Source organism: Canis lupus, chromosome 12, assembly GCF_011100685.1.
Source record: "Canis lupus familiaris isolate Mischka breed German Shepherd chromosome 12, alternate assembly UU_Cfam_GSD_1.0, whole genome shotgun sequence".
NCBI lineage: Eukaryota > Metazoa > Chordata > Mammalia > Carnivora > Canidae > Canis > Canis lupus.
In genome coordinates, this window is record NC_049233.1 from 2,008,316 (window position 1) to 2,032,951 (window position 24,636).

At 36.4% G+C, this 24,636-nt stretch overlaps 1 protein-coding gene across 24 annotated transcripts in view; it reads right to left on the reverse strand.

Moving 5' to 3' along the window:
* TSBP1 (testis expressed basic protein 1) overlaps positions 1-24,636 on the reverse strand; it is a 199,985-nt gene that overhangs the window by 135,418 nt on the left and 39,931 nt on the right. For 5 of the 24 annotated variants that reach the window (XM_038553656.1, XM_038553677.1, XM_038553676.1 and 2 more), the window contains exons 19-30: positions 24,090-24,110; positions 21,939-21,959; positions 21,299-21,313; positions 20,647-20,670; positions 19,990-20,013; positions 19,668-19,694; positions 19,174-19,194; positions 18,743-18,763; positions 4,029-4,049; positions 2,558-2,575; positions 2,047-2,067; positions 1,325-1,342 (exon numbers count right to left, since the gene is read on the reverse strand). In XM_038553656.1, coding sequence (XP_038409584.1) covers positions 1,325-1,342; positions 2,047-2,067; positions 2,558-2,575; positions 4,029-4,049; positions 18,743-18,763; positions 19,174-19,194; positions 19,668-19,694; positions 19,990-20,013; positions 20,647-20,670; positions 21,299-21,313; positions 21,939-21,959; positions 24,090-24,110 — 252 coding nt within the window. The remainder of the gene's footprint in view (positions 1-1,324; positions 1,343-2,046; positions 2,068-2,557; positions 2,576-4,028; positions 4,050-18,742; positions 18,764-19,173; positions 19,195-19,667; positions 19,695-19,989; positions 20,014-20,646; positions 20,671-21,298; positions 21,314-21,938; positions 21,960-24,089; positions 24,111-24,636) is intronic. The other 19 variants (XM_038553664.1, XM_038553660.1, XM_038553663.1 and 16 more) reach the window with 14 other exon arrangements.

Below are 24,636 nucleotides of genomic sequence, written 5' to 3' on the forward strand. Positions count from 1 at the left end.
CCAATGGTATTGTCTGGTGACAGATGGTAGCTACACTTGTGGTGAGCATAGCATAATGTACAGAGCTGTCCCATCCACTTTGTTATATACCTGAAATATCTGTACACACCATTGTGTGTCAACTGTACTTTAATTAAAAAAAAAAAGAAACAAAACAGACAAGTAGATCTTCTCTGGAAAGATTACTTTAAATGAGTAACTACTATGGTCTTTCTGAGTAATTGAGTTGGTGAAGTCATAATCTTTTCATATCCTAGGATATGAAAAATTAATTCTGTTTTATGTGGTATTGATCAGGATGGGGAAATATACACAGTTCTTAGGAAATTGGGAAAAATTCCATATTCATAGATAATTTTTGAAAAAGTATTTCTCTTGGAAATCATCCACTTGAAAAGTATGCAAAAGTAGACCCTTTGAAGCCTAGTAGGAGGAAGGAATCAGATGTTGCCTGAATTGAACTTAGCTCTCCCAATTTTCATGCCCTTTCTCTTTTGGCTGAGTTTTGATTTCTCTGCTCTTTCTCACTCTTCATTTTTAGATTTCTCTGGTGGCTTGATTTGTTGATAAAATATTTAAACTGTCACCAGTGTTTGTTTTCCTTTATTTTCATTTTTTTTTAACAGTAGAGGTTTAGGCTTTCCACTGATTTATACATAAATAAATCAATTGTTCCAGTAATATGGAATAAGGACAATAAAAACATCACATTTAGAGAAGATAGTAGAGATAACACATTCAAGTTTTAGAGAAATTACTTTACCCAAAGCCATGTTTGGTTAAGTGTTCTGGCTGGGATCTGAACTGAGATCCATCTGATTCCTTTATTATCCACTGCAATATATTACCTTAACATTTTTTACAAATTAATACATGCAATTGGTTTTATTATTTAGAGTTATTCCTTAAGGCATATGTCTTGAAATGGAATTATGAGTTAAGATACTGTATTTCATTGTATCTTGCAACATATTTCAAGTGTGCTTTCCAAAAGGAAATTTCCAAATTTACATAAATTTAAATGGGATCAATGATGTATAAATGTATAATTTTTACCAAAGCATTGCCGACATTACTTATCATATTTAAATTTTTATTTTTATTAGGTGAAAAATACTACTTCAGGGTCTTAATTTTCTATCATTTATTTATCTATTTACCTAGGCCTTGGGCATATTATAGTTTCTAAATTCATCTGTCATTTAAAGAGGTATTAGATAATGGGGAGGTAAAGGGGGTTGAAAATATCAACGTGGAATCCTTTATTTCAGGGAAATTTTTCTAAAGAACACTGGAATTAAGAAATAGATGAATAATAACTTACCAATAGGTACTGGAGTAACTGGCAGAACAACATGAAATAAAAATATATTAACAGAGTTTTTGGATAAAAAATAGTTTCCTTCTTACTTTTTCCAATGTATTAGTAAAGAGATCTTTGGAAGACCCCAAACCTCCCCAAATAAAAACATCCATGATGAAATAAGAGGGATTAGCATTTCTTTTGTGGTACAAAAGTAGTTTCAGTCTGATGTAACTGGGTTCCTTATATTTCAATTTAGTACAAAGGCAGAGTAGGCTAGAACTTAAGTGCTTATGCCAATTGTTTTTCTTTCTCATCTAGTATGGAGGATTTAAATCCTGCAGAGAACTTTTAAACAATAGCAAATTTAAATGCTGATTGCAGTTATTTTCTTTCCTGTCCTTACACCTAAGATATCTTCCTGATTTATCCTCTTTTATTGGTACCTCCACATTTGTGATATCCCACCCTATATATCTTTTCCTGTTAGCTGTATGGCAAATTTTATTTATCATTAAAAGCTATTTGAAGTTGTTTTTAGAAAACAAAATGCTTCTTTTATATTTATTCTCTTAGTGAAATGTTTATTCTTTGTTGAGTAATTAACAACCCAGCAAGTTGCCAAGAGGGAGAGGAAATATTTATAAATACAAGCATGGAATGGAATTGGTCAGTTAGGAAAATTATCTCCTTACTTTGGGATCCCAATTTGTACCAGATTTATGAAAAGAAAAGAAACTTACTGATAGGTACTGCTACATGGGCTAAAATCCAAACACAAATTGTTAGTATAGGTTGACACTGATAACAAAATTGACATTGACAATAGTCTTACTGCTACTGTTTGCAGATAGGAATTTCTAGAATGAAAAGGGAAAGCAAGCTCTGGACCTTTGACATGAGTTACTTTGTCTCTCTTTTCCAATAGTAACACAGTCATTTTGAAAAAGTGGCAAAGAAGTTTCATTTTCCTTTTATCATGCAGTTTCTTTCAGAAATTGAAATACCACAGAGCTGGAAAAGCCTCATTTCCTACAAATTTTGCTTCCATTTTCATTCTACTCCCTTCTCTTATTGCTTATGTGTTTTCCCATTTTTCTCTGTCATTTCTACTTTATATTTAGTTGAAAATGTTTTTTGTTGATATCAGTAGAGCCAATCCAAGTAGATTGAATGTTAAGGTCTTTCATATTCAGAAAAGGATTTGACTAGTGGAGCCAACCCCAGAATTGATGAATAAGATATAGAACTTACCTGGCTCTTCTTGTTTTACTGCAAAAAAGAAATCAAATAAGTGAGTGAAAGATTTCTGGATGAACAGCAGAGTTATTTCTCAAACTTTATGCTAGAAGTTTTAGAAATAGGACTTCGAGGGACCACCAAATTCTGTATTTAGAATCAGTTCAATATGATGTGAGAATATCTTCAGATTGTTCTGCTAATGCCCTCTTTTTTTTAAATTTATTTTTTATTGGTGTTCAATTTACTAACACACAGAATAACACCCAGTGCCCGTCACCCATTCACTCCCACCCCCCGCCCTCCTCCCCTTCTACCACCCCTAGTTCGTTTCCCAGAGTTAGCAGTCTTTACGTTCTGTCTCCCTTTCTGATATTTCCCACACATTTCTTCTCCCTTCCCTTATATTCCCTTTCACTATTATTTATATTCCCCAAATGAATGAGAACATATAATGTTTGTCCTTCTCCGACTGACTTACTTCACTCAGCATAATACCCTCCAGTTCCATCCACGTTGAAGCAAATGGTGGGTATTTGTCATTTCTAATAGCTGAGTATGCAATGAAACGCCGGGACACCTGCACCCCGATGTTTCTAGCAGCAATGGCCACGATAGCCAAACTGTGGAAGGAGCCTCGGTGTCCAACGAAAGATGAGTGGATAAAGAAGATGTGGTTTATGCTAATGCCCTCTTAATTTGAGTGCCTTTTTGGAAAGAAAGGTTAAGAGTGGAATCATTGGGAGATGCTATTTCTTCCTTCTAGTTTCTCTGCTAATTCAAACTGTTCATTGACTGGTAAGATTTTTAAGTCACTTATATTTTGTTTTCTTATTGTTATTCCTCTCTTCCCATGACTTCTTTGAAATGATGGCATTGGTTTATCATGACCATTCATATGACTCTTGCTTTGCTAATTACCATTCATTATGTCAATTTGGGAAAGTTTTCTTTTTTTCCTATAAACATACTTGTCTTAGGGCTGGATGACCATATGTCTCACCATTTGACTGGGATGGAGGCACTGCTGGACCTTTAGAGTCTGGATTTGAATTCCAGCCTCTGTTGCTCATAATTGTGGGATCATAGGCAACTTACCTAGTCTCACTATGTCATTCTCTTTGTAATAGCAATAACAATACTTATCTGATATAATGTATATGCGTATATAAAGCCCTGAGTACAGTGCCTGGCACATTGTAATTACCAAATAAATTTTATTTGGTACCATATTAAGTACCAATTAGTTTCAATTATAGCCTTCAAATGAACATTGATAGTTGAAAATGGAACAAACTACCGGAAATAGGAATAGAGAAACAAAAAATTAGAAGATGAGGAATGCTTACAATATTGATGAAGCACAAAGTCAGAAATATAACTCTTAAATCTTGATACATTCACATTAAAACAGAGCACAAAAGGGCCTCTAGATACCATAAAAAAACATTTATAACAATATAATTGAGAGAAACATGGAACTTACTCTTAGATTTCTCTGGTCTTGCTTTAATAAAAAAGACAAATAAATTAGTGTGGTTGTCTGATAAAACAGAAACACATTTTCACTGATGTCATTCTAGGATGAACACCACACACTGAACAATAGTGAAAAGGATTATTAAGCAGGGACCACTTTGCCTTGGGAATGTTCTAGAAGGAAGGATCCTGAGCTAGTGATGGAGCTCACTTTTCCTTTTTCCCTCTAGATCCCTGATTGTGTGAAGTCAGGAAATGTGTCATATCCCACTCTATTTTAGTTGAGCTACTTTCTTGGTCCTCCTTTGTCATTTTACTTTTCTAGTCTTCACCCACAATCTCTGTCTCTGCAGTCCTCACCATGGTTCCTTACTTGAATTGCCCACTCTGTCACTTTGGTGAGAGTAGGTTTTATTTCCTCTTCATTGAACTCCACACTTAGCATGGTCTCTGCAACAGCAGGTACTTAACAAATGTTTACTGAATCATGAAAGAGATTCTCCCTACTGTAGCCAGCATCAGAGTGCTCCTCCTTTCCCTCTGTTCTCTTCAAGCAACCACGAGGAAGATTTTGTGCCTTATAAGTGAAACAGGGATGGGGCATATGAAGGCATGCAGTGATCTCTGCTACAAGATTCATGAGGGTGAGCAAAAGAGATTGCTGGGAGAGGGGTGACTGTATGACATTCTGCGCCTAAACTCTAGAAAATTTTTAGTTGTAAGATTTTGAAAATTTGATCAGGCTAGGAAAAATAATTTCAATGGTTTTATTTGTTTTTTGTTTTTATTTCATAGGGGTGAAATAATAAATTTTTGGGGCAGCTTGTTCTTTTGTTCTAGAGAATCACTAGAAAGGGCTAGGTGTGAAAAAGCAAAGCAGGGATAATATGACAAAGTAAGATTTGAAAAGGAGTTATCTGATACACTATTACCCCAAGCAATCAAAATACATGTAAAAATGAAAATACCACACAGAAGAAAATTGTTTTCTAAGTATGAATTTGGGTTGCAATAATGGTGAAAACTATTCCTTCAGTGGGTAAAAATGTGTGTATGTGTATTCTTGTTCACAATTGACTAAGCAGCAATTTCACTGAAGTAGTGTTGTGAGGCTGCTATTTTGGGGCTCAGGTTATAAGTATCAGTATGAAAATTCAATTTTTCATTGAACACAGCACCCCAAGACACTTTGAGATGAGTGTTTTTTTCAGAAGGCAGCGCCTTGATAAAGAACGGCATCACTCATGGAAGTAAGTGGGGCTCCTTCAAATAGCCTCATGGACAGTGAATAAAATAAGAGGAACCAGAAGTTTGTTCTGGTAGACTAATGTGTAAGATTGTGTCATGACTCTCTGAGAGATTCTCAGAGCTTGGAGGACCAAGATACATTGCAAGAGAGGCTGGATCTTTTACAGGTGGACATATTGGTGATCCATAGCTAATGTTGCCATGATCACCTAGGTCCTTAGGACTTTACAGTATTATTGTCTCATTTGCTTTCTTTTTATTTTGAGATATTGTAAAAAATAATAATACCTCAGAAATCAATAATCATACGATCTATAATGTAACATTTGTCATTTTTGTTCACAATTTTTCTTCTAAGAAAGAAAATAATATAGGGATGCTGAAAACCCTTTGACTTGAAATGAACCACCCCGGGTTCATTTTCTTCCCTCAATTATGCATTCAGTGTGTATCCAATAATTTTTGAAGGTACTTTCATATATATGTCGATCCTTCAGCAATATGATGCATTGTTTCCATAATTTCATTTGTCTGTTTTATAGTTCATGGAATTTCTTTAAGGGGGTTATTGTGAATATCTTGTCCAATAGTCCATAGATTGTCATTTCTTTAGGGTCAGTCATTGGATTTTTTATTAGTTTCCTTTGATGGAGTCATATTTCCTTGATCATTTATGATTTTTGTGGCCTTGTGGTGGCATCTGCATTTGAGGGAGTAAGCACCACTTCTAGTCTTTACAGACTGAAATTGACAGGAAAAACTCTCTGGCATTCAGGCCATAAGAGATTCTGGGTCTGCCCTCTTGGGCCATGTATAAGCTTGCTATTAGAGTTTTTGGGAAAGTAGGTCTGGTTCCTGGATTAGCAGGTAGGTAGGCCTATTTTTGGGTACATGGAAACCAGCCTTGTACCTGGGTCTGCTGGGTCAAGCCTGGGGCCTGTGTTCACTATGGTGGGCCTGGTCCTTGAGTCTGTGATGAAGGGATTGTGACCTGGCTCAGCTCAGACAGACCTAGATCCTGTGTCTACAGCTGCCAACCAGGCATTGGTAACCATTGGGCTGTTCCCAGCATCTGAGTCTGTGGAGTTTGGTCTCATACAAGGATGGGCTGGAGCCTGTCTTCATGGGAGTGGGTGTGGCAGCTGGGGCTGAGGGGGAAATGGCCTGGTGATAAGGTTATCCTGGAGCCTTGGGGATAAGTGGGGAATCTGATTCATGTGAGTTCATCAGGAGCCTGATGCCATAGGATTCAACCAGTACATGCCAGAGTGAGCTGAGGACTCTCCTCCCATAATTGTATCTCTCTGTGCTGGACCATTTGTGCATGGAAGAGGGGTGATATGAGTAATATGAATCTATCCCTCCTACCTTCCTCAGTGGGTCTTTTCTTATTTCTGCGCTTTACCCAGGTTCTATAGCCTCTCATCTGGAATCCTTGGCTCTTGTGAAGATATTATTGCACATGGATAGTTATTCAAATTGATGTTCCTGGGTCAGACAAGTGCTAGAAATTTTGTTGCTGCAATTTTACTAATGCCACTCCTCATTAACCCCACTGATTAGTGTACTTCCACTGATTAGTTTATTCCTGTGCTAAGACCACATGTGTTCAATCAGTATTCTTTTTAAAACGACTTGATAATCAAATGAAATAACTAGGGTGAGCCTTCCCTCTTGAGAACACTATGTTTGTAAATATGCTATTTCTTCTTAGATTCTTTTTTTTCTTTTTCTTTTTTTATATAAAATTTTAAATGGATTATTTTATATAATTATATGAATTTCTTTTTATATGAATTATATGAATATTTTCTTTTCTTTTTTATATGAATCTTTTTTATTTGAAAACAATCCTTTTGGGGATTTTTATTTGAATTTTATTGAATTGTAAATTGGTTGAGAGGAGAATTAACATGCATATTGTTATTGAATTTTCCTATCTTTGAAAATGGTTTATCTATTTATTCAGGTCTTATGTTTTTAAAAGGTATTGTCAAGAACTGGAGGCATAGTAAATACTGAGAAACATTTTCTCTTTCTCTCTTTAAGTTGTCATGCTTTCAGGGAGACATGATTCAGAACTGGCTCACAGAATAAAAGACATAGTAATGTCTATTGCAATCTACAAAGTTATAGTCAGTTTGCTCATTATTATCATTAGTGAATAAATGAATTCTGCATGATAATTATATATTGACAACAGTCATTATATATCTGTCTATATCAGCATTGTAAAAGTCGACACTTAAATTATTTCTATTAGGGAGCTGGCAATATAGAGCAAATGGGCTTTGGGTTTTATTTTAGGACCCAGTATATTGATCAATGTAAGAGTAGACAAGACCATTTAGATGGTTGGCCTGTCTTTCCTCCCTCCTTCCTTCCCACCCTTTCTTCCTTCCTCCTTACTTCTTCTCCTTTCCTTTCCCCTACCTGCCTCATTTCCCCATATTCTCTTTCAGTTTATTTCAGGATACGAGATTTTTTCCATCTCCGGTAATATCAAGACTCAGGCAAAATTGCTGAACTGGCTAGGTTAAAAACAAGGTGTTCCATTTGACTTCTCAGTTAAATTGTCTTCCCTAGAAGAAAATACATTTTTTAGAGGTTTATTCTTATGTTTATTCTTGTAAGTTTTGTTTCTTTCGTGAATAGTATAATTTTGTTTTCACATTACATTTTCAAAATTGTTGTTGCTGGCATAAAAATGTTTTCAGTGTTGTTTTTGCATTTAGCAACTTTGCTGACTTTATATTAAGTATTAGTAGTTCATTTTTTTGTAGTTTTTTAATGCAAATAATCAATAGTCTGAGAATAATAACGAACATCTCCCTTCTCTTTGTGTCTTTATAACTCTTATTTTTGTTTTGCTGCACAGGCTGGTATAAATTGGTAGCAGTAATCTTTTTTTCTTTTTTTAAAGATTTTATTTATTTAATCATGAGAGACAGGGAAGCAGAGACAGAGACAGAGGGAGAAGTACACTCCCTGTGGGGAGTCTGATGCAGGGCTCGATCCCAGGACCCTGGGATCATGACCTGAGACAAAGGCAGACACTCAGCCAGGTGCCCCGGGAGTAGTAATCTAGTTCTTGATTTTGATTTGAATGGCAACGCTTCTACAATTTTGTTTTTTAGAATGATAAAGGAATAAATCTCCTTTATTAGATTAAGGATTTTTTTTTAAAGATTTTATTCATGACACATACAGAGAGAGAGAGAGGGGCAGAGGGAGAAGCAGGCAGGGAGCCCAACGCGGGACTCCATCCGGGGGCTTCAGGATCAGGCCCTGGGCTGAAGGCGGCACTAAACTGCTGAGCCACCCGGGGTGCCCAAGTATGTTCTTATCTATTCCCTTTTAAGGAACTTTTTATTTCTTGCTAATAAGAGTTTTGATTAGGATTCTGTGTTGAATCTTGTAAAATATTTTTTCTTTATAAATGATCATACTTTTTTCTTCTTTTATCTATGAATTTAGCAAATTTATTGATAGATTTTCTATAATTTATATCCTGGTTATGAGGCATTAAAATTCAATATCACTGTGTTTATGATGAGTGTATCATTGTACCTTTTGTTTAGGATTTTGTATCTGTATTTCTAGGTAAAAGATGTCTATGCATTTTTTAAAAAAAGATTTTATTTACTTATTTATTGAGAGAGAGAGTGAGAGAGAGCACGAGCAGAGGGAGGGGCAGAGGGAGAAGCAGACTACACGTTGAGCAGGGAGCCCAATATGCGGCTCAATCTTGGGACTCTGGGAATATGACCTGAGTCCAAGGGAGACGCTTAAGTGACTCAGTCACCCAGGCACCCCTTAGCATTTTTTCTTATACAATTGTTGCCTTGCCTTGAAATCAAGGAATCATAACATCATAAAATAAGCTGAAGTAGATTTCATTTCTTTCCTATTCTTTGGAACAGGAATTGCTTTAAAGTTATATACTTCTAGTCCTCAGTGGATGCTTTTGATTTGAGGATTTAAATCTCTTTTCTACTGGAATGTTGTTAATTACTATTTCTTAAAAATATTACTTGGTATTAATTCTCTGAATTCTCTGAATTCCTATTACACATGACCTTCTCATTACACCCAAGCATTGTTCTTTTCTTTAATATTTTTAATCTCTTCATCTCTGTGTACTCTTTTGAGAGATTTCCTCAGTTCTATCTTCCAGTTTACTCTTTTTAGATGTGATTAGTATAATACTTAACTATTACTGAAACAACTATATATTTACATACCATAAATATTAAAATATCATTTAATTATCTATTGCTTCAATTTCAGTAACAGTTTTTCATTTCTAAGATTTAAGCTTTGTTGTTTTTATCTACCTTTTCTTTTTCCGAAATACCTTAAAAAATATATTTTCTTTATCTTTTTTATGGATAGTCTTTCCTTTATTTCCCTTTAGAGAAGCCAAGACTTATCAAAACTCTAGCCTTTAGTTCCTCTTTGATGCTATACTAGCTCCACTATATGCTATATGCTGTATTATCTGCCTTATCTTTCAAGAAAATGAAAATTTTCTTTGAGAATAAAAATTTTCTCCTTAACGTCTCCAGTTAGGCTTTTGTTCCCATCTACCCTATCAGGATTACTGATGACTTCTGTCTTATAAAATCCAATGATCAATTCCCAGTCCAAAACTTTATTTCTCAGCAGTTCTTAATGTAATTATTCATTCATTCATCCTTTCTATCTTAAAATACTCTGAATTCTATGACACTCTCACCTTGTTTTTTTTTTTTCTTTCTGCTTACTTTATATGCCAGATATTTTTATGCCAATATTTTGGCATATACTTTATCAGATATTTCTCTTCTTTCCAACCTCAAAATTGATGTTCTTGAGCTCAATCTTAGCCATCTATCTTTAATTGGTGATCTAATTTAGTCTAGTGGTTTTAAATGCTAACTATTGTGCTGATCACTGTCAAATTTATACTTTACCTGACTTCTCCCAGTAGCTTCAGACTCAAATATTTAATTGCTTTTAGATACACAGTATATGCTTGGATGGGGAACAAGATGTTGAGGGGGGCCCTTTCCTATTATCCCCAAATTGACAATTAGTATCAAAAATTTGAGAAAAAGAGTTTATAACCTCCCATCTCCTTCTTGACCCAGCTGAAGTGAGACAATCCCTCATGAAGAGACTGGCATAGCTGTGAAGTCTGTGTTCCCAGACACAATGGGGAGGGATTCCTAGAATTGTGCAAATGCATATCTGGTTCTCTCAGGTCTTAACAAATGGTGTCTAAATTAGTTCTCTGGTACCAAATGTGTCTTTCCTTTCAATCTAAATAAGAAAACAACTCTAAGGGGAAGGAGACTTAAGGCAATCTTCAGAGTTGTGAGTAGTTGACTAAGGAAAAGTGTTGTGGGGGAGGAAGGCATACTGATATCCTTTCTGAAAGCAAATGAGAAGGACTTCAAGAGATTTGCTTGCAAAGATTGGGATGTCTGTGGGACAGGATGTATAGCAACTTATCACTTGGGTAAATGTCTTCAAAGTAGATTTGCTGATTTGTTTATGACTATTTGAGCATTAGGAAAAGAAAATTGGAGAGAAGGAACAGTGCCCAATGATGAGGATGCAGTAGAGCAACAGGTCTTCTTTTCTTTTTTCTTGTAGCAAGGAGGCTTGAGCTTCAGAAGGATTGAATGGGCATTGAAGCCATACTTATATAAGACAAACTAGATTTTAAACCAAAGACTAATAAGAGATTAAGAAGGGCACTGTAGCTTTTTATTATTTTATTTTTTATTTTTTATTTTTTTGCACTGTAGCTTTTTAAAAAAGGAGTCTATCCAGCAAGAAGATCTAACAATTTTAAATATTTATGCCCCTAACTTGGGAGCAGCCAAATATATAAATCAATAACAAACTTAAAGAAACTAATTGATAGTAACACAACAATAGTAGGGGACTTTACCACCCCACTCACAGCAATGGACATATCATCTAAGCAGGAGAGCAACAAGGAAATAAGGGCTTTGAATGACACAGTTGACCAGACTGCCTTAAAAGATATATTCAGAGCATTTTATCCTAAAGCAGCAGAATACACACTCTTTTCAAGTGCACATAGAACATTCTCTAGAATAGATTATATACGGGGTCACAAATCAGGCCTCGACAAATACAAAAATACTGAAATCATACCACTCATTTTCAGACCACAATGCTATGAAACTTGAAGTCAACCACAAGAAAAAAAATTGGAAAAACCACAAATATATGAAGGTTAAAGAACATCCTAATAAAGAATGCATTAGTTAACCAGGAAATTAAAGAAGAATTTAAGGAATACTTGGAAGCAAATGAAAATGAAAACACAGCAGTCCAAAACGTTTGGGATGTAGCAAAGGCAGTCCTAAAAGGAAGCATATAACAATACATGCCTTTCGCAAGAAGCAGGAAAGCTCTCAAATGCATAACCTAACATTACACCTGAAGGAGCTGGAAAAAGAGCAGGAAATAAAACCTAAATCTAGCAGAAGGGAAATAATAAAGGTTAGAGCAGAAATAAATGATACAAAAATTTTTTTAAAAGATGGAACAGATCAATAAAACTAGGAGTTGGTTCTTTGAAAGAACTGACAAAATTGATAACCCCTTAGCCAGACTTATGAATAAGAAAAGAAAAGGGACCCAAACAATAAAATCATAAAGGAAGAGGAGAAATCACATCCAACACTACAGAAATACAATTATGAGCGAATATTATGAGTAATTATATGCCAACAGATTAGGCAATATGGAAGAAATGGTTACGTTCTTAAAAACATATAAATGACCAAGACTATATCAGGAAGATATAGAAAGTCTGAACAAATTCATAACCAGCAAAGAAATTGAAACAGTAATCAAAAATTTCCCAAAATAAGAGTCCAAGGCTGGATGGCTTCTCAGCAGACTTCTACCAAACATTAAAGAAGAGTTAATACCTATTCTTCTGAGACTATTCCAAAAAATAGAAATGAAAGGAAAATTTCCTAACTCATTCTATGAAGCCAGCATTACCTTGATTCTAAAACCAGACAAAGACTCCACTAAAAAGGAGAATATAGACCAATATCCCTGATGAACCTGGATGCAAAAGTTCTCAACAAGATACTAGCAAATTAAATCCAACTGTATATTAGAAGGCTCATCCACCACAAACATGTGGGATTTATTCCTGGGTTGCAAGGGTGGTTTAGCACCTTGCAAATTGATCAACATGATAACACCACATTGATAAAAGAAAGGACAAGCACCATATCATCCTCTCAATAGATGTAGAAAAAGCATTTGACAAAGTAAAGTCTCCCTTCTTGATAAAAACTCTCAAGAAAATAGGGATAAAAAGAACATACCTCAACATCATAAAGGCCACATGTGAAAGACCCACAGCTAATATCATCCTCAATGGGGAAAAACAGAACTTTTTCCTGAAGATCAGGAACACAACAGGGATGTCCACTCTCACCACTGTTGTTCAACATAGTACTGAAAGTCCTAGCCTCAGCAACTGGACAACAATAAGATATAGAAGGCATCCAAACTGGCAAAGAAGGAGTCAAACTATTTGTAGACAACATGACCCTCTAAATAGAAAACCTGAAAGACTCCACCAAAGAATTGCTAAAAATTATACATAAATTAAGCAAAGTTACAGAGTATAAAATTAATGTGCAGTAATCTGTTGCATTTCTATACACCAAACAAAGCAGCGGGAAATCAAGGAATCGATCCTATTTGCAATTGCACCAAAACAATAACTTATCTAGTAATAAATCTAACTAAAGAAGTAAAAAATCTATACTCTGAGAACTATAGAACATCTATGAAAGAGGACACAAAGAAATGAAAAAACATTCCATGCTCATGGATTGGACGAACAAACATTGTTAAACTGTCTATATTACCCAAGCAATCTATACATTTAGTGCAACTTCTATCAAAATACCACCAGCAATTTTTACAGAGTTAGAACAAGCAATCCTTAAATTTGTATGGGACTACAGAAGACCTCAAGTAGCCAAAAACAATTCTGAAAAAGAAAAAAAACAAAACAAAACTGGAAGCATCACAATTCCAGACTTCAAACTATATTACAAAGCTGTAGTCATCAAGACAATATGGTACTGGCACAACAGCAGACACATAGGTCAATGGAACCGAATAGAGAACCCAGTAATGGACCTCAACTATATGGTCACTAATCTTTGATGAAGCCATAAAGAATATCCAATGGAAAAAAAGACAGTCTCTTCCACAAATGGTATTGAGAAAGCTGGACAGCTACCTGCAGAAGAATGAAACTGGGCCACTTTCTGACACTACACACTAAGATAAGTTCAAAATGGATGAAGGAGGGCACCTGGGTGGCTAAGTAGTTGAGTGTCTGCCTTCAACTCAGATCTTGATCCCAGGGTCCTGGGATCAAGTCCCATACCAGGCTACCCTCAGAGAGCCTGCTTCTGCTTCCTATGTCTCTGCCTCTCTCTCTGTCTCTCATGAATAAGTAAATAAAATCTTTTTAAAAATGGGTGAAAGACCTAAATTTGAGACAAGAAACCATCAAAATCATAGAGAAGAACAGAGGGAGAAACCTCTTTGACCTTAGCCATAGCAACTTCTTACCAGACACATCACCACAGGCAGGGGAAACAAAAAAATGAACTATTGGAATTCATCAGGATAAAAAAACTTCTGCACAACAAGGGATACAATCAACAAAATTAAAAGACAGCCTACAGAATGGGAGAAGATATTTGCAAATATCTGATATTTGCAATATATCTGATAAAGGGTTAGTATCCAAAATCTACAAAGAACTTTAAAAACTCACAATCCAGTTAATAAATGAGCAGAAGACATGAATAGACACTTTTCGAAAGAAGACATCCATATGGCTACAGACACATGAAAAGTTGCTCAGCATCACTATCATTAGGGAAATACAAATCAAAATTACAATGAGGTACCATCTCACACCTGTCAGGATGGCTATAATTAACAACACACAAAAACAACAGTTGTTGGTGAAGATGGAGAGAAAGGGGAAGCCTCTTGCACTGTTGGTGGGAATGCAAACTGGTGCAGCCAATCTGGACAACAGTATGGAGGTTCCTCAAAATGTTAAAAAGAGAACTACACTGTGACCTAGCAATTACACTATCTAGGTATTTAGTAAAAAGGTAGAAATATACAGATTTGAAGGGATATATGCACCCTGTATACCATGCTGTTTATAGCAGCATTATCAACAATAGCCAAACTATGGAGAGAGCTCAAATGTTTTTTGACTGATGGATGGATAAAAAGTATATGGTATATATACACAATAAAATATTACTCAGCCAGCAAAAAGAATGAATTCTTGCCATTTGCAACAACATATATTGAGCTAGAATGTATTATGCTAAGTGCAATAAGGCAGTCAGAGAAAGACAAATACCATATGATCTCACTAATATGTGGAATTTAAGAAAGAAAATAGATGAACATATGGAAAGGGGGTAAAGAAAAAAAAGAGAGAGGGAAACAAGGCATAAGAGATTCTTAATGATAGAGAACAAACTGAGGGTTGATGGAGGGAGGTGGATGGGGGATTGGCTAGATGGGTAATGGGTAGTAAGGAGGGCATTTGTTATGATAAGCACTGGGCATTGTAAGGGATGAATCACTGAATTTTACTCCAGAAATCAATATTGCACTGTATGTTAATTACTTAAATTCAAATTTTAAAAGGTGACATATATTATGATACGAAAAAAAACTGAGGGTTGCTGGATAAGGTAAATGGGTGATGGACATTAAGGAGGGCACTTGTAATGAGCACTGGGTGGTGTTATATGCAAGGGATGAATCACTAAATTCTGCCCTTGAAACTAATACTACACTATGTGTTAACTAATATGAATTTAAATAAAATCTTGAAACAAAATAAAGCAAAACAGACATAAAAAAAAAAAGAGGACATCCAACCTTGAACTTTTGAGTTGGTATCTTACTCAACTTCATGCTACTACCGTCACCAAATAGGTGACGGTAGTAACAGACTATGAGGTATATATACTGTGAGGAGTGAACTGAGGGGCTCCAGAATAGGCTATACTAGAGTTAGTACTCTCACATCAGGGACTGTGCAGTAGAGTCCTCAGAACTGGGCAAGTTCTTGCAGATTCCATCAAAGAACTCAACATAAATTCTACAAGACATTTGATTGCCTACTCTAAATAACATTGAAAGGCAACCAGTCTCGTCCTCAGAAAAAAGGACTGCAACTAACAGAGAAGGTAATTTGCATGCTTAATGAAGTGAAATTCATCTTTCTAGCCTCAGCTCAGTGGGAACCGTAATCAAGGAAGGCGGACAGAAAGGAGAAGGAGACTACACTTCTTCCCTATTCTGAGTCAGCGGGCTTAAGACTGACTGCTAAAATGGAGTATTTCAAGAGGAGTGGTTGGAGGATTTTTAATTATTTATTATTTATTTTTTTAAAAAGATTTTATTTATTTATTCATGAGAGAGAGAGAGAAGCAGAGACACAGGCAGAGTGAGAAGCAGGGTCCACGTAGGGAGCCGGTTGCGAGGCTCTATCCCAGATCCCGGGATCATGCCTCAAGCCAAAGGCAGACGCTCAACCGCTGAGCCACCCAGGCGTCCCAGATTTTTAATTATTTACAATGACTAGAGAATTATGGGTTCTACCCCAAATGTTATATACAGGGAAGAGACTGCCTGTAACCTACTGAGTGCAAACTTTTTAATAAACTAGTCATAGATGTCCAAGTGTTTTGCACAAGTGCAAAACTGAGGTCAAGATTGCCTCTAAATCTGTCCTTTTTCCCGTCTATCTAGATTGGTAGATAGCCCCATTTTTCTTGTTGCTTTGGCCCCAAACCTGAAAATAACCCTTAGTTCATTTCCATTTAAACTCACAGACTTAACAGAAGAATCTGTTGGTTCTACCTTAATAATACATGGAATGTGAAGACTTCTCCCCACCTCCACTCTGATCACTTCTTCTCTTGAGCTCCTGCCCATGTCTTCCCAGTTAATCCTCCACATAGTAGCCTTTGTTATGAAATTATGAAGCAGACATAACTCCCTGTTTAAACCCATTAGTGGACCTTCATTATAGGTAGAGTAAAATCTACCATTTTAACCAAGGGCTACAAGCCTCAAATGTGTGGCCCCTGTTTCTCTGACCTCATCTCCTATCATCCCTCTTCTTTCTTTTTATCTCTCTAGGCTAGAGTATGCATCCTTACAGCAGACCCTACATCCTTGTTCTTTTGCCTGGAACACTCTTTTTCCTCTCTATATGCCATCTTTCTCTAGTCTCTTCTCTTACTATGCTTATATTTTTTATGGCATTTATCTGAAAGATATATATTGATTTGTTATTTGATTGTTTTTATTTCAAAATATATACTTCTTGAATGCAGTGGCTTTCCCCCCCCACTATTATATTCTCAGTGTAATACCTGGCCTAGAATAGGCACCCAATATATTTTTGTTAAATGAATTAGTGTCTTTAAAGATTTAAAATTTTGAATGCCTGGGTGGCTCAGTTGCCTTCAGCTCAGGGCGTGATCCTGGGGTCCAGGATCGAGTTCTGCATCGGGTTCCCTATGAGGAGCCTGCTTCCCGCTCTGCCTATGTCTCTGCCTCTCTGTCTCTCATGAATAAATAAATCTTCTAAAAAATATTTAAAATTTATTTTTTTAGTCCTCTTCAGATTGCTGCAGCTATATTTCTATGAGTTGAAATTCTCCAATTTGTTGTGGCTTATGTCATTCATGTGGTGCTGAGTTTCCTCATACATTTCATAATTTTTTTTCGTAGTCTCTTATTCTTTGAGAATTATCTTTGTGGATGTTTTATCCTGTGAATATTCTGTGCTGGTTCCCTTCTTGTGGGGAGTTTTGTGGTTGCTGTTGCCTTAGCTATCAGGGTACAGCATCACCAAACCAAATTTCAGCTGTTTTGGCTTGGGATTCCTGCAGTACATGGATGGCACACTTCCAGCAGGGCTTTGAGCCCTGAGCAGATGTAGGTCTGGTGTCCTACATGCAGATGCATGATGGAGTCTGCATGTGACTCCGTTTTCATGGTTATGACAGGTAGGCGAAGATATTTTGGTTCTTTTCCTTGGACAAACAGGAAAGTTTTGCTTCTAGCTTTGCTCAGGGAGTCTCAATTCCAGTTCTCACCATGCTAGGTTCTGAAATCATTCTACCCTCCTGCCTCTCTTTATTTATGCTTAAGTTTAGCTGTGTAGTTTTAATAGTAATAATAAAAAAAATATAGCAGCCAAAACCAAGCCAGCCCGAAAGAAGTTAGTGTATTCTTATTTCCTTTAGATACCTGTTTATCTCCTCCTAATCTCTTGAGTCTTGGATTTTAAAATCTCTTTCATCCCACCCTTTCTGGTGTCCCCACTGAAAAGAACACTAAATTCTTCACTTTTAGTTCTGGATTATAGTTTCCATCTGCAAAACCGATAGTGCCTTCTGCTGAACTCAGGTGTTCCCAATTACAGGGCTTGTTCCCAAACATGGACATCTGATGTATCCAGCATCATCCTTGGGTCTACACCATTGGCCCTGTTGACTCAGTATTTTCATCTGGCAGTGAGACTAGTTAGTCAGCCTCCTTGTTCAGGATTCAGAAAGAACATGTAGAATGTCTATGTTAACAGTTTCAATTCTCCCTCCTCAGATACCAATCTTTGTGTCCTAACATTATTGCAGTTATTCAGAAGTATTATAAAAATATAATCAGAATGTGTTTAGTTGGAAATAGAGGGGTGTATAAGCAGTCTGTTAGGGTGATCCAGTTGTATATCATATTTTAAAAATTGGGAAATTTTATCTAACATCTGGATTAAGTCAGATGCTTTGGCAAGTCTAGATCTGCATTCTTGCATGGAGAAATTGGCTAGAACTGAGCAGCAGCTACCCTTTTTAGACTGTACATGATCTTTCCACTGTTCCTAGGTGATGTGCCTTGCCTACTCAATTAGTAGTCTTGACAAGAACTTTGGGCTTTAATAGTAATGTAATTTACTTTCAATCTGAGGAACCTCAAGGGATATTGATATTACATAAAAATCATTTGTAACACAAGTATGAGGACCAGATTTAAATTATGGAAAATTAGGACATAGTGTGAAAGGTGGTATCATGAATTCTATGTTAAAGATCATTATTGTCAGTACTTGATCTGGCTTAAATACTGAGTTACTGTTGGTCTGTTTCCTAGGAAATTGAGTTAATAAGTAATGGGAACTCCTACAGTTATGAATTAAAAAGATTATCTGGCAGTTCTAATCTGGATGACTTTGGGTAATGTGAAAACAAAAAAATATGAGAAACATGAATCTCAATCTTTTGTGCCCTTTAGAAATAGAATATCTGTGCTTGGGAAAAGTCTCACATTTGACAGATTGATAAGTAAAGAACTTACTTGAGGTTCTCTGTGAAATCACTAAAAAATAAGCAAAGAGAAATCCATGTAATTTTTCTTAAATAGAAAAAATATAGTATTATCTAATATTTTCCACTGGTGTCTCTGAGGGAAGGACTTGAGTAGACATAAGAAGAAAGCATGCTTTGAGGAAAGGTCTATCTCCATTTAAACATCATTTTGGAATTCCTGTCTGTCTCTCAAAAATTTTGCCTACCTCTGTTATTTATATTTTCAGGGTTTGTTGTTCATGTTGCTACTCAACTCCTTTTCTTTTAATCAGTATTTTCTTAAATTATCTATAATGTAGGGGAAGCTGTATAGTAAGGAAGCAAGAGAGCAATGAGAAACTCAAATCACTTTAACAGAATGAAGTCACTTAGACTTTCAAGACCAGAAAACCATAGTGGAGAAACAGATATAATACTTACTTATGGGAGGCAGGGGCACACCTTAAAAAAACAAATTAGGTATCAGTGAGTAATTGTTTGAAAGGAACAAGTATCCTTCTAGGGAAGCATATTTGTGTGGGGGAAGAGGCTTGGTAGTAACACAGCTCTTGGTTCAAATTATGGTTCAGTGAACTGTGTTCTTGGACAAGTATGTGCCCCTGGTTTCTTAGCACTTGCAAAGAAGTACAAGGTCCAAGAGGTCTTGGATTTACTCCAAGAATCAAATGGGAAATGATGTAGTTAAATCACCTATATAGTTCTTATCACTGAGGAGATGCAAAGTAAACAAATGTTTGAAATTAAATAAATATGTTTACTTCACAGGATAAGCAGAAGGCAAAGGAAGGTGACAGCTATGAATCTTAGGCTACTGCACAGGAGTTAGAAATGAGTAGGGCAGGAACAGGTCCATAGGCCTTATAGAAAACATTAACAACAAAAAAGAATTTAAAAAACAAACAAACTGAACTTACCTCTGGGCATTGAAAGTGGTGGGCCAGCTGAAAGAGAAGTATTTTTGCAAGCCTTTTCTCTCCCACTCTTTTTTTCCTCTTAGTTTGGAGAGTTCTTTTTTATCAAGTCATTATAACAATAGGGAAAATGTTCCCTTTGGTCTTTATTTAGTTTTAATATAAATTGAAGGATTTTAACTTTTCAAAAAGCATTAGTAACCATGAAATTTGGCCATGGGAAGGCAGGTGGTTAAGGAAATACATACCCATGCCCAGAAACCCCAGGACAGCTGGGGAAAGAAGTTATAGGACCCCACAGTGGAGGAAACATGGAAGGACTTACTGAGGGCAGGTGGAACTGATCCGGCTGAAAAACAGAACAGAGAAAATTATCTCCTTTTCCTTTCTTCTCCATTCATTTTGTTTTTCAATTTGTGAAATATCTTGTAACATGTCATTTTTAACTGCTGGGAAACCCTCCCTTCTGATCTTTATTTTTTATGCAAATCGTGGAATTTGAATTTTTTCCATAATTGTTAAAAAGCTAAGAGAATTATTGGTGGTGTGAATACGAGATGTCTAAGAAACAGGAACTTCAAGCCTCTAAAATCCCAAATGGCTAGGGAAATTTTCCTCAGATATCTTGGAATTCAAATGTAGAAAAACAGACTGAGTAGGAAGTCCAAGTGAAAAACTGTTTTAGAAACTTCTGATCCCCCTCTTTCTCTTCCATTGTTTTCCCCTTTTCTGTAGACAGCCTCTTGTTGGTGGTCTTTGTAACTAAGCAAAACTTTTTTCTCCCTTGTTTATATAAATCAGTAGTGTTAGAACTTTCTAGTACATTATTAATAACCCAGAGGGACTTTGATAATGAAATAGCAAGTGGCCAAGAGGTACCTCAAACTCTTTGGATGCCAACATGGCCAAATAGATACTCTTGGACCACACTAAAAACCAATCAGTCCCCATGACAGAGAATGAAATGAACATACAGACTTACTGTTTGTCTGAGGTGTTGATCCTACTGAAAAATAAGCAGAAAGACTTCTTATTGCCCCCTGCTTATTTACTCCCCTATTCATTTTTTTTTCTATCGGTAACTTTTCTAGTCACATAACTGCTTGAAAAGTTTTTCTGATCAGGAGTATTTGAACTTTCCAGAAAACTTACAATCATCTGGTGTGTTCAGGTTGATGGAGAAGCAAAAGTTAAGAAAATAGGAATTGCAAGTTGTTGTACTGGAAGTCAAATTCCAATAGACATTGCTAGACATTGTTAAATGCACAGCAGAGACAAATAAACAACCTACTAATTGCTCATGTAGATAACCCACCTGGAAAACAGATATATTATCTGTATCTTTGTTTTTCCTGTTCATTTTTTCTACTTCTATATGGAAAGTCCCTGACAATCTTTAAACCATGGAGAAATTTTTTTCTCTGCTCTTTAATTTTTAGGTGACTCAGTAAACACTTTAAAACTTATTAATAAGCTAGTGGAATTCTAAGTAATGGAAAAATAAGGGTCAGGGAAATAGGAGCTTTAAGCTATTGCTATCCCAATATGGATGGATAAATTTTTGTTTAAGTGGATCCATTGGACACTGCTGGAGATAATTGAGTTCCATCATGAAGGGAGATAGTCAAACTTACAAGAGGATCTTGTAGCTGAAAAACAAAGAAAAAAATAAGCATGGAAAGGCTGGTGAAAGAGGAATTCTTTTTCTTGGTAGGGAATATCAAAAATGTTCATGGAGGGTGGATCAAACCCTTATAGATATTGTTGTGCACTGTGCTGGAGAACAGTTGCCATCATGCCTTAGGGGATTCTGTCTCCTGCTTCCTCTGAGAGCCTTCAGGAAAGAGAGATGATTTATCTCTTCCCTTTTTGCAGTGAGTGGTAACTGCTTAAAGTCCTATAGGAGATTGCTAATTTAAACTGTGCTGCTTTTACTTTTCTACTCCCTATTCTATTCTGTGCAAACTTCATTCATTCATACAAATGTTCTCCCCCCACCCTTGTTGACAAGTCACAATAAGCATCAGATAGTTTCCTCTGGTATTTTCATGTAATATTAAGTATTAATATTAATACTTAATATTAAGTAGGGTTATCAAGTAGGGTTTGTATTCCACTTCATTCATTCATTCATTGGGATGGATGCAGTCAGGTAATGGAATAAGCAAGAGACTGAGAAACATGAACATCTATACCCACAGGATAGAAGCAAAGGATTCCAGACCTGGAGGAAGCCAAAGGCAACTACTGTTTAAGAACAAGTATGGAACTTACTAGTCGTTTCTGAAGTTTCAGCTGGTGGAAAAATGGTAAAGAAAGAAAAGGGAGAAATCAGGGTGTGTAGAATGAAGAGAACTCAATTCTCCCATGATGGTTTGAGAAGAGTAACTACAGAGAAGATGCAGGGAACTCTTGTTTCCCTAGCTCATTGCACATAGCTCAGTGCAATGTCTTGATTTAGGTCCCATCTTTGTGTTTCACATTCTCAGACCGGCTTCTACTTGTCTGGGGCAGGAGAGTAGCTGTCCTTCCTTTCCAGTCCTTCCAGGGGAATAAATGCTTGAAATTTCTAGAGGTTCATAATATCTTAAGCTTGTACTTCTATGTACTTCTATGTACTTTTGTCATTCTCATTTTCATTTATTTCTTTTCCCTATCTAACCTTTTAGCTAATTTGAAAGTTTTCTTCCCACCTTTAAAAAAAATTTTTTTAGTAGTCCTATTTGGAGCACCCATTTTTGTTAATTAAAAAGAAATAACTAGGGCAGCCCCGGTGGCACAGCGGTTTAGCGCCGCCTGCAGCCCGGGGTGTGATCCTGGAGACCCGGGATCGAGTCCCACATCAGGCTTGTTGCGTGGAGCCTGCTTCTCCTTCTGCCTGTGTCTCTGCCCCTCTCTCTCTCTATGAATAAGTAAATAAGAAAAAAAAAAAAAGAAATAACTAGTATATTTTGCATTTTCTTCAAATCATCTGTAATTTAGGGGAAAGCTAGGAAGGAATACATGTACTACAATTTTCAGTTATACATTACTGTATGTTTTAAGTGTTTACACATAGGGAGAGGGAATTAAGCAGGGGAGAAAAGGGAAATGGAATCCATGTACCCATATGGATTCTCAAGCACATGGTAGCTAATTGGGGACTTTAAGCCAGATGAGACCCTTCCGTTAGGCCCAGTGAGATCCTCTGAGATGAGCAGACTTATGATTTCTCCCTTATAAGAATTATAAGAACTTCCAAGGCTGTACGTCTTGGTGATAATTAAGAGTACCTAAAAAGGAGGCTCCAATTTAGGTGGATAGGGGATAAATGATGGATCATGTTTATTCACAAAGGAAGGTATTTAGAACCAGCATTTAGGGCAGGCACCATCCAGTTTTAATGATCATAGTATGATTGTGTGGGAGACTGCCTGCCCTTTCCAGGTTTTGAGTTCCTTTCCCCAAGATATTGTAGAACTGTAAACTCCATGGCACCAGAGATTAACCAAATCTATCTCTTTTCTTCATGACTTTATCCCCAAGCCTCAGTTCAGTTCCTGATACAGGAGCTCAGCTAGTTGAAGGAATGTTTGAGTACATCTGATTTGCTTTCTGATAGTATCCTCTTGTTTGGCTTAAACTTTGGAATGCTGTCACTTAATTTGCACTCTCAGAATTTCCAATGGCCTGAGGTTTGTTTGATATTCTGGAATTTGACACTGGTTTTGCCCTAGCTAATCACAATATGAGCTTACCCTTCACTCTTTCACTTATAGTTTGTAGTTGCCTGATGCACCTGCCAGTTCCTGTAATTGCAGCCCACCTACCATCATATCCTGTTCCCTGAAGCTCTGTGTGTCTGGGTGTGTGTGAGTGTGTTGGGTGTTTGGGGTAAGTGGGCAGGATAAGACATGAGGAAAGAGAAGACTTTGGGAGAGAAAATTGGGGAACTCAGTGTGACTAGATCCTTAGTAGTATTCCCTGATATACTTTACCCAGGAAACTGGGAAGAAAACTGATAAGACCTCAGTCTATTTAAATTTGATTTTTTTCCTTCTTTTACATTTATCTTTAAAATTTGCTTTCCTTTTTTTCATTTTCTTTACACTCATTATCTCTGTTGTCTTTGAGTAGGCTCTTTATGAACTACAAAGTACCTCAGAAGCGAAAGCTACCCTTTCTTTCTTTCTCTGTTACTTCAGAAAATTCTACATTATTACAGAAGGCATTATGACCATTACTGGGGACATTTTCTTACTTTTTTCCTAAAAAAACAAAACACAATCCTGGAGAACTCCCAGCAAATAGGAACTGAGGTGCATGAAAACATGTATAAAACTGTTGTCTTTATAGTAATACATACATTTGGGACAGGGGACAGGCCCTCTATACACTGTAGAAGATCAAAGAACACCAGAGGAAAAAGATAGATAAGGGACTTACCACTGGTCCCAGTATATTGCACTAAAAATAGAAACAAACATAAATTACTCTGGTTGTTGAACATGATAAACACACAAACCACTGAGGTTTTCCAAAGGAGAGCAGTTAGATAGCAGTTAGCTTCCCAGAATTACTAAATCCCAATCTTCAGAATTAAATATTTTATTGGACTATATCCTTGCCATAAGATCAGACTGTCCTCCAGGAGACTTGTAATCCTGTTTCAGTTGGAAGACAAACCATTTGATGCTCGCCTTTCACTACTACGGGTGTTTGAAGTGAAATCGTTGTTATATTCCTTTACCTCCGTTTTCCTCATCTTTTTTCTCTTCTGTCACTTTTTTTTACTCTCTTGGCCATCCTCCTTTGTCTTCGTTCTTGTTTCTTATGTCCTTTCCCAGATTCTATTTCATCTTTGCTTTGGAACACTTTGTATAATGTATACCGATAGACCACTATAATTATTATTAGAAAAATGTTACGCTGCCTATTACGAATTTGAGTAACATATATACGTTGATTATATATATATATATATATATATATA